Source organism: Simochromis diagramma, unplaced genomic scaffold, assembly GCF_900408965.1.
Source record: "Simochromis diagramma unplaced genomic scaffold, fSimDia1.1 OVJJ01000596.1, whole genome shotgun sequence".
Taxonomy (NCBI): domain Eukaryota; kingdom Metazoa; phylum Chordata; class Actinopteri; order Cichliformes; family Cichlidae; genus Simochromis; species Simochromis diagramma.
In genome coordinates, this window is record NW_024387245.1 from 936183 (window position 1) to 946284 (window position 10102).

General features: G+C 38.6%; 1 protein-coding gene across 2 annotated transcripts in view; it reads left to right on the plus strand.

Annotated features, from left to right (window-relative positions):
- The window catches only part of cdh11 (cadherin 11, type 2, OB-cadherin (osteoblast)), an 88905-nt gene extending 80399 nt beyond the window's left edge, over positions 1-8506 (plus strand). For both annotated transcript variants that reach the window (XM_040053274.1, XM_040053275.1), the window contains 5 exons: positions 337-458; positions 600-717; positions 3748-3999; positions 5468-5619; positions 5926-8506. In XM_040053274.1, coding sequence (XP_039909208.1) covers positions 337-458; positions 600-717; positions 3748-3999; positions 5468-5619; positions 5926-6291 — 1010 coding nt within the window. In that variant the 3' untranslated portion in view covers positions 6292-8506. The remainder of the gene's footprint in view (positions 1-336; positions 459-599; positions 718-3747; positions 4000-5467; positions 5620-5925) is intronic.
- Positions 8507-10102: the final 1596 nt, after the last annotated feature.

Below are 10102 nucleotides of genomic sequence, written 5' to 3' on the forward strand. Positions count from 1 at the left end.
ACTTGACATTTCTGGGAGCTGCAACTAAATGAGTGCCATTCTGTTTGAGTGTATTTTTTTTTGATGTCTCAGAAACTCGTCTATAATTTTTGCAAATCAAAATAATAAATAGCTGGCTGAGTGGCTGACTGATTGACAGGCAATTTAGATGAAAAATATTCACAGTCTTTCCATTCACTCGATGCCAAATGCGGATTACAATACAGACACAGACAATCACAAATAATTCACATAAAAATGACATTGTGGCTTTAATAACTTTAACACTGCTTTGAATTTTCATATGGAGCAAAATACTGATGATTTTGCACTGCACTGTGTGTACTATACATGCAGGGGGCCATCACCAAGACACCAAAGTGCGGGTTAACATCAAAGTGAAAGACGTTAATGACAACCCTCCAGAGTTCGCGACCAACAATGAGGTCCTCATGTGTGAAACTGTCGCACCGGGAAAGGTGAGGCTTTCTGTGTGAGATGATAAATTTTTTTAAAAAATGTACGTGTTTGGTGGGATGATGGTGAAGCTAAATGTATCCAGAAACAGTATTTACATTCATTTATTTCCTTCCAATTCCATTTTAATTTGTTTGTATTAGGTTATCGAAACATTGAGCGCAGTGGACAAGGATGAGATGGCTTACAGACAACACTTCACATTCAACCTTGCTCCAGAAGTTGCTCATAACCATAACTTTTCCCTCAAAGACAACAGAGGTAGATGACCTTTAAAATATTTTCTCCATCCCTTCCAATTCTTCGCTTTTTCCCCCCTGCTTTTTGATTGTTTCCCCTTTCTCTTTCCATTCTTTTCTTTTGCCAGTCTTACCGTTTCTTCATCTGCTGTCTCCTTCTCTCTCTCTCTCCCCCTTTCACTCAGATTAGATCAAAGCATAACCAGATGGAGGCTTACAGTACCTTGTAGAAATCAGCAGGTGCTCTGAATTTCACACGCACATGAATGCACACATGTCCTGCGGGCTGTATTAATTGCAGTGGGGTCTCTGTCCGTCTGTACATACATCTTCGGGGGCCAGCTGATTGAATTAAGTTTTGTTAGTTCTGAGAGGAAGATGAAAAAAAAGGAAAAGAGAACGAGGTAATCCGGAGAACACTACTATAGATTTAAGCCACATGATACTGAAAAAAAGGTTGTTTCAATAAACTGTAATATGGAAAATACAGGTATTTTAGGTGGATGAGTAAAATTACATTTTAAGAATAAATCACTCCAAAATAATTGGAGAGACTATAGTATAAATGTAAAGACCTTTATTTAATCCCATAACAACCTTTATTACATTAAACACTGGAGAAGTTCAAGTGTTTCTTCAGTTCAATTCAATTCATAAAGCACCAAATCACAACAGCAGCCACTGGAGGTGCTTTATAGAGTAAGGTAGGAGACCCTAGAATAATACAGAAAAGTCCAACCATCACATGGCCCCCTGTGAGCAAGCACTTGAAGACAGTGGGAAGGAAAAACGTATTTTTAACAGGAAGAACAACAGGCAGAACCAGGCTCAGAGAGGAGCAGCCATCTGCTTTGACATGTTGAGGGTCATGGAAGGAAGACAGGTCAAAAAGAAAAACACGCTGTGAAAGAGACTGATAATAACTATTAATTTAATGCAGAGTGGTGTATAAACACATATTTATGAAAAGGGTGAGTGGACAAGAAACACTGAGTGCAACCAAGAGAGAATTCAGGGTCACCTGATCCAGCCTTAACTATATACTTTATCAAAAAGAAAAGTTTTAACACTAATCTTGAAAGTAGAGTCTCCCAAATCCAGACTGCGAGTTGATTCCACAGAAGCGGAACCTGAAATATCAAGGCTCTGCCTCCCATTCTACTTTGAAATATCTCAGGAACCACAAGTAAACCAGAAGTTTATTTTTCATTTGAGGTATCCGTCTCATTTCCTCAGGAAAGGGGCTGTTTCTTCCATCAGCACTGCTCTATGTAGTAGTACATAGAATTCCACTGTAAGGTGGAGGCTCACAGCAGACCTGTAATGTGTAGCCTTTAATCAGCCTCCTCACTGAATAGAGTAGGGGTGGGATGCACAAACGGACCCACTCTGAATGGCTGTGGGAAAGCAGAAAGAGCGGAGAAGAGAGAGGACAGGCGAAATGCACCCCGTGCATTTCTTGCATTCTCAAACTAACCGAGCCCTGAGTCCATTCTAAACTCACCTCACAGACCCATACATTTCTTTTCAACTAAATGTTCCTTTTCTGTGATTTTCTCCTGATCTTCACTCATTTCGCCAGCTGCACAGAGAAATCAAGAGTCGTAGCATGCGTTTTAGTTTTCCTTCCTTTTCACTGCTGAAATTACATATTGACCAGCCCTATTATTTATAGAAGAAGATGTGAAATACTGAAGTACAAAGCAATAACAAATGGAAATGTGATATGTGTTGAACTAAGATTTATATTATCAGAAGTCTAGGTGTGTTCTTAAAATGAGCAGCTTGAAATGTGTGCGATTTCTATCATTGAAGAACACTGCAAAAGGGATGACCTTTTCAGTACCACACGGTAACAGAAACGCAGACAGACAGAAAAGAGTCCAGAGCCTCTCAGAGGACTGAGAAGCACGCACCTGCACACTGCATCACACATACAACTTTCAGACAGTAGCTGTGTTGGCAGGAGGCAACAAATGACAGTAGCATCAGTAACAGAAAGATGTTTCTATCGGGGAGTGGAGTTTGGAGTAACTTTCATAGCTTTTGGCTAGAAGTTATGAACCTTTTTTTTTAAATCTTCCTTTTCTTTTTCCTGTAATGTGCTGGAAGTGACATGTAACATGTTTTTTTTGCATGACTCAAAGATTTTATATTGTAAATCTACAGTAAAGCTTACAGTGAGTCACCATTTGACTTCTCTGTGAACTCTCTGGAAATGTTAAGAGATTTCACGGAAGTATAATTCTTAGATTGTCGTTACACCTGATCACACGTAAAGAACAACTGGGAAGCATGAAAAGAGGAAAAAAAAGAATGATGAATTCAGGAACAATCTGCATAACCTGTAGGTTTTTAGGAAACACAAAGCAAGATGGAAAAAATAAAGGTGGATTATTAAAAATGACATGCAGTGATTACAAAAAAATAGAACAGAGCTTAAAAAAAAATTGCTGTCTGTCCTAAAATTTGTAGGTTTTAGGGTTAAATTCATACTAAATTTAGCCTCCAAGAGGAGATCTGTCTGCATTTATGTTGTACAACAGTAGTTTGTACATTTTTAACCTGTATGGCTTTGTTATGTATTTTTAATATACAAGTTAGACACTGTTTTTCCTGCGATATAGCCTCTGAAATGCCCCATATAGTGTAATCCTCTGTTGATAATAAAATATACATGTGAAAGAATGGCATGGGAGGGATGGAAAAAAGGCAGACAAAAGAGGGTAGTACAAAGGCAGAGCCAGCAAGTTGGTGTCGTAACAGCAATAACTGGTCTTTGATTACTTTTGAACTGATGAATGGACCCACTATTAAATATAAATCTAATGTCATCAAAGTCACACCTCATTGGCTGCTGTGTTAGGGCAGCAATGGTTGTGTGTGTGGACAATGCTAAAGAAGAAAAATGTGTGCAAAGGTGGATTATGTGAGTTTTTGCACATAAAAGCCAAAACATTCAGCAGCATGTGTTTTTTATAGTCCTTTGGAAGTTGAACAACCTTCCATCATTTCATCACATTCACCACCTTATTTCTCTCTCCATCTACAGACAGCACAGCCAGTATTTATGTGCTCCGTAAGGGATTCAGTCGTCTCACCCAGGATGTTTACTACCTTCCCATCGAGATAAACGACAACGGTATTCCCGCTATGAGCAGCACCAACACCCTGACCATCAGAGTCTGCTCCTGTGACAGCAAAGACACAATTCTGTCTTGTAATGTGGAGCCCTACGTCCTTCCTGCTGGTCTTAGCACTGGAGCCCTGATAGCTATACTGGCTTGTATTGTCATTCTGCTTGGTAAGGAACAAAATTCTTAATTGTTAGTTTGAGGGGGGGGGGGATTACTAAAATATATGACATTGATTCATTCCTGTATCAAATTTTAGTGAGGCCACTCTAAAATTGCATAGGGTGTGTTTATAGACTGAGCCATTTAACTGCAAACCTTTCTAGTAATACCAAAAAGGTTGACATTTACTTTACACTGAGGTGAAACATCAGCAATTGACTCAGGCCGCCTCCTATTTTTGACTCCTCATTCAAACTGTGCTGCATCGTTTGATCTTCTTAAGAGTAGAGGTCAAGGAATCACTTATGTATAAGCACTTACAGAATCACTCTCATACCCCATCCATGCATAATCACTTAGTGTGGGTTCACATATTGTACTTGGAAATGTTGCAATAGCAGGGCTTGACATTTACTTTCATCTCCAAGGACCACAGGTGCCCCACACTGAAAAATTTGGGAGTACATGAAGAACTTTAGTAGTGCAGTAAAAAATAAAAATGTATCCATTAAAGTAAGATCAATTATTCACAGCCAAATTATTAAATTAATTTGAACTATTTTCAATATGTAACTATTTATATAAAAAGAAACAGTACAAAAAATATTAACATTTGACTTTTAATGTTTTTTAGCCTTTTCCAGAGGTTTCTGGAGAGTTTAGGAGGCAAAGCCACAGGGATGCGTTTGTAGGGTTTTTTCATAGTCAGGGTGTACCTATTAGGTGGATGGAAGACCTTAAAAGTACCACTTTTGTCAGTGTTTAAGCCTGCTGAAAAGGTAGTTTGGTAAAGGCTTTTTTTTTTTAGCCGCTAAGGTTTTGATTGTGCTTACAAGTAACAAGCGCAGCTGTCAACCAAAAAAAAACAAAAAAAAAAAAATAGTATCTTTCTCTTCAATTGGTCTCCATTGCCGCCTCTTTGCTGCCTACTGTGTGTGTCAGACGGAAAAGCTGCAGCTCAATCATAAGAGAGCAGTGATAGTCGCTGTTGTATTGTTATCCTTTATGCGCAGGATATATATATAACATACACACACTGTCTGCTTGGGTTGAAATTTTTTTTATTACAACACACATGCACACAAGACAGTTCTTTAGAGTACAAACACACACACACAGAAACACATCTATTTTTAGCCTTATATCTCATCATAAATATGCTTTCAAAACAGAAAATCTTTCACAAGCCATTAGCTGATTCTTCAACCTTAATTTACACTGCATTTTACACAGAGTACAACACATTTGAAAACCTTTGACGAGTTTGACATGTTGATGACAATTTAGAATTAAAATGGCATGCGTGTATAACATAATACAATAATGATATGAATTAAAATGTCCAAGGTGCAACCTCCCACAGTGCACACTAATTATCACGATTAACTTGTCTACTACCTGTAATCATGAAGGTTTTTGTAAAATGTTTATTAAATGGAAATACAAACCCTTGCATTTTTGTTTTCTATTTGGCAGCAATAGTAGTGTTGTTTGTTGCACTAAGGCGTCAGAAGAAAGAGCCACTGATAGTTTTCGAGGAGGAAGACATCCGGGAGAATATTATCACTTATGACGACGAGGGAGGCGGTGAGGAGGACACAGAGGCTTTCGACATTGCCACACTGCAGGTAAGGGTGAGAGGACGAGTGGCAATAACCATCTTGGTATTAAAGATAAAAGTCTATGGGGAAAAGAGGAAATTGAGGGTCTGCTGCTTCAGCCTCAGGCAGGTCAAAAGCAATCTGTAACTGTCAGTTTCTGCTTATGCATATAAACATTACACTAAAAACCTACAAGTACCTAAATCTGGTTAATATTCCACCTTATCTGCCAGCAGATGAATACAATTCTTAAGTTTGTTCATTCTCTGCAATATACATCTGTAAGCTTATAATTGACGGTAGCGTCCTTTCTCTCTTTCTCTGACTTTTCAGAACCCAGATGGTGCCAACGGTTTCCTGCCAAGAAAGGATATCAAACCAGAACTTCAGTATCCTATCAGGCCCGGCATTGGCCGCCCTGCAGCCAACAGCGTTGATGTGGATGACTTCATCAAGACTCGAATTGCAGAAGCTGACAGTGACCCGACTGCACCTCCTTACGACTCCATTCAGATCTACGGCTATGAAGGCAGAGGATCATTGGCCGGGTCATTGAGTTCCCTCGAGTCTGTCACAACAGAGTCCGACTTGGATTATGACTATCTGCAGAGTTGGGGGCCAAGGTTTAAGAAGCTGGCAGATTTGTACGGGACCAAAGACTGCTCCATTAATGATGCTGATGATGGTGAAGACTCTTAACAGTGGTCTCACTGAGTGGACGCCTCCCCGATTTCTGATTTCTTGATTCCATGAGGATTTGTTAACTGAGGGTTAACACTCCCCAGTTCCCAACTGTTACCAACTACCAACTGATCAGTTCATGCCAATTAGTCAACAAACGTTAACAGCTCCCCCTTCCATGGCAACGCTCCAGTCCTCCAAAATGATTTGTCAATGGACACATTGTGAACACCTGGACATGAAACACTCCCGGTTTTCCCAAATCTTCCTTGTCCTTTCTGTGTCTCTTTCCCTCCTTCTATTTCTACAGACTTGAACATTGCAGGGCTTGGAGATTTGCTATGTCAGCAATTTGTCTGTTTGGGAGTAATTTGATGGAAAAAACGTTGCTGTATGGTCAAAATGACTTGCTTTTAGCAAAATGTTTAGTTTATTAGAGGTTCTATATACTTTTGTGGACTGGATTCACATTCTTCTTTTATGGTTATTGAGGGAAATTTTATTCCCTTGAAAGGTTTCTGCGTGGAGTACATCCCCTTTGTTGATCTCTCAAAGACAAAGAGGAAGGGAGAGAAATAAATTAATTAAAGGAAGAGCTTGTTTGGATTCCAGCAACTGCCTGATGTTATTAAATAGAAATAAAATGTACAGATGTGTTAGTAGGGTCAAAAATCAAATGGAATGATTTTGCCGACGTGTCGTGTGTGCCGAATTCAGCAGGTACTGTCGTTTTGATGGCATGACCGACTCTGGGTTGTTGATACTGTGAAGATGCTGTGAGCATCTTCACAGTATGGTGGCCTTATAATAAATAAACAACAACTCCAAGGGTAAAAACACAACAAGAGTAAGGAGTAAGAGAATGCTATCTTCAGTAGCTACACAAAGACAAAGGAACACACGAGGACTGAAAATGCTACACAGATACAATTTTTCTACTCTCAAAAAGAGACAGACTCAACAAGGATTCAATTTTCAAACTGTGGATGATTCTTTGTTTTCATTCTTCACTGCAGAGAAGACCTGAAAAGAAAAAGCTGCCCTTCTCCATGCCCTCACCCTGTGTCCCCATTCCTCACAACAACAATCACTCCCCATACCGAGTCTACCAACGAATGATCACTTCCTCATTTGGAGTCCACTGATGATGATCAGTCACAATGAGTACAAACCTGTGAGCTCTAAAAATCGCCTTAAACTTAATAGACACTCTTGCAACGCAGTGCATTCTCTTTTTTTTTCTCTTTTTGTTTCTTTTTGTAACTTGAGACGTATATTCAGAAAGCAAACTATTCTCCATGTTAGGTGTGTACAGAGCAACGTGCTGACGTGATATATCACTTTGAGGATCCAACTTGCGCCCCGCACAGTCTTTAGATGGGATGTACTGAGTCTGCCAGCACAGTAAATGTAGATTGGTAAAATGTGCATTGTGTCTTTTTCCAGTACCGTGCACGGCATGTTGGCGGCAACATCTGTTGTATCAACATGTGTTGCTATTTAGAGATAACAACACTGGAAAATAACATAAGTATGTTTTCAGAACCACATTTGCTGAGGCTGAAACCAAAACATCCTTTTTAAATGTGTAGGTTCTTGGTCAATCTCTTTTTTTAATGTTATTATATTATTATGATTATTATTGTTGTTTTCTATTATTATTGTTATCATTATTATAACTGTTCTTTTACTGGCTGCAGCTACATGGGAAGAAATTTTGGTTTAACTCTTTGCAGCTCAGATTTACTATCTGTACAGTTGCCTAAACGTGGAGAGACTACACGGTATACTAGTCTCATTTTTAGGCGGCCGTAAGAAATTTACTGCTTAAAGTTAAACAGACTTGGTTTATGCCTGTGTCAATACAACCTTTCATTTCTTTCATTTTTGTTTCTCTTTTCATTGTTTGGCATTTCTTTGTTCTTTCTCCCTGTTCAAGAGGAAAACTAGCAATCTGTGTTTGTTGCAGTGAGAGAACGCCTCGTTTTTATTCTCTGTCAAGTTTTATGGTACCAATTTGTACAATTTTAAAAGTTCTTATTTTAGTATACATGCAGAATATTCCAGTATTACAACAAAAACGTGTTAAGAAGATAAAGATTAAAAAAAAATGTTACAGCATCACACTTATATTTTCTGAACATTGTACTGTTGCTTTACTATGTGCTTCAATCTCCGAAGCGAAAAAAAAGAAAAAAAAACCTTTGAAATAAATGCTCTTTTTATAAAATGATGCTGGACTGTGTTTGGGAGTCAACTTTGTGTTCACTTTGGAAACTGCAGTCCTTTCTTTTTTTTTTAAACATTAGGAACATGTAGTCTTCTAAATATGTATATATAAAAAGAAAATCACATTTCATGTGTGGACCCACTCAGTTTGAGTCAAATGCACAAAACTCATTATTTCTATGCTTAAAAGAAAATAAATGAAGTCATAATTGTAAGCTACTCATCATATTAAAAACATATCTTCAGACCAACTTCAGTTCTATTTCAGTAAAATCCTAATAAAGACATACCTAAAGCTGGCTCAACTGTTGCTACTGACCTACAAACAGATGTAGTTGATACTAAACCACAGATCTGAAAAACACACTGCCACAAACATAAGTTCTTCTGTTATTTTAACTTTATGACTTGAGAGTAATAACATGGTAACAACTCTCTAACAATGCACTTAAGCACAATGGTGCTTGGAGCCCAACACTTGGACCTCATTCATTATTATCAGGAATTGATTAGTATCACCCATTGGTTACTGAACCCCATCCTAAAACTTAAAGCAGTGCATTCTAGCCTTTGCCAGATTAAGGTCAGATTTACTAAACAGATTAGCATGAAGTCCCAAACGCACTAATGGGAATGTAAAGTCCTGTCATGGGACCTACTAACAATGCACTAATTTATAAACACAGACATGGCCAGCTCATTTCAAAAACGACCATTGTAGACAGCCGAGAGCACCCCTGATTAGCGGGTCAAAAATGACCTGACCAAGGAACGAGCAATCTGCTTATCAAAACAACATAGTACAAGTATAGATTTTGCATGCATGGCAATACAGATCAATGCGACACCACTGAAGGGAACAGATAAAAGCCAAAGTCTTCAATTGGACAATGAGGGATACTGTCTGTGGCCTTGGACCATGGGGTGCTACTCTCTGTATAACTCTGACAGCTCCATATTTTTCCAAAGAAAGGTAAACATTTAAGGTCTTATCATGACCAGTGTTCAATGTAATGAAGTTACTGCTATCATCCTACATTCACACTGTGCACATTGTTCTTCCTTTTTATTTTTGTTTTTCTCCTACAGCAGTTTACGCGCACAGATACTCATTTAAGTCAATGAGAAGAATTTGACTCGCAGCCATTTTAATGGGGAACTATTCTCCCTCGCCCAGCAACACTCCACATAAACTTTTGTTCTTTTATGACACTGAGGACTAGAAATATGCAAGGCACAGCTCTAATCATTTAGGCTTAGGACTCAGTAAAGAACTACAGGACAAAGGCAAAATTATGGCACCACACTAAGAGCTCCGAGCCATCCACCCACTGCAATTATGTGCTCATTCTGATAACGTCTTGCTCCAGGAATTATCACAGCTACAGCAGGCACAAAATAACATGCTTTAGCATACACTGTGTAATAAAGTGTTACCAAAAAACAAAACAAAAAAAATCAGTTTCATTTAAAAACTCACCTTCATAACAAACACATGTGCATTCTTCTCAGCAAAGATGACTGTGACCAAACTTTTCAGTTCAAGTTTAGTGTGCACACAGACAGCAAATCTGGCCCTTGGTCTTTTAAAACTGCATGT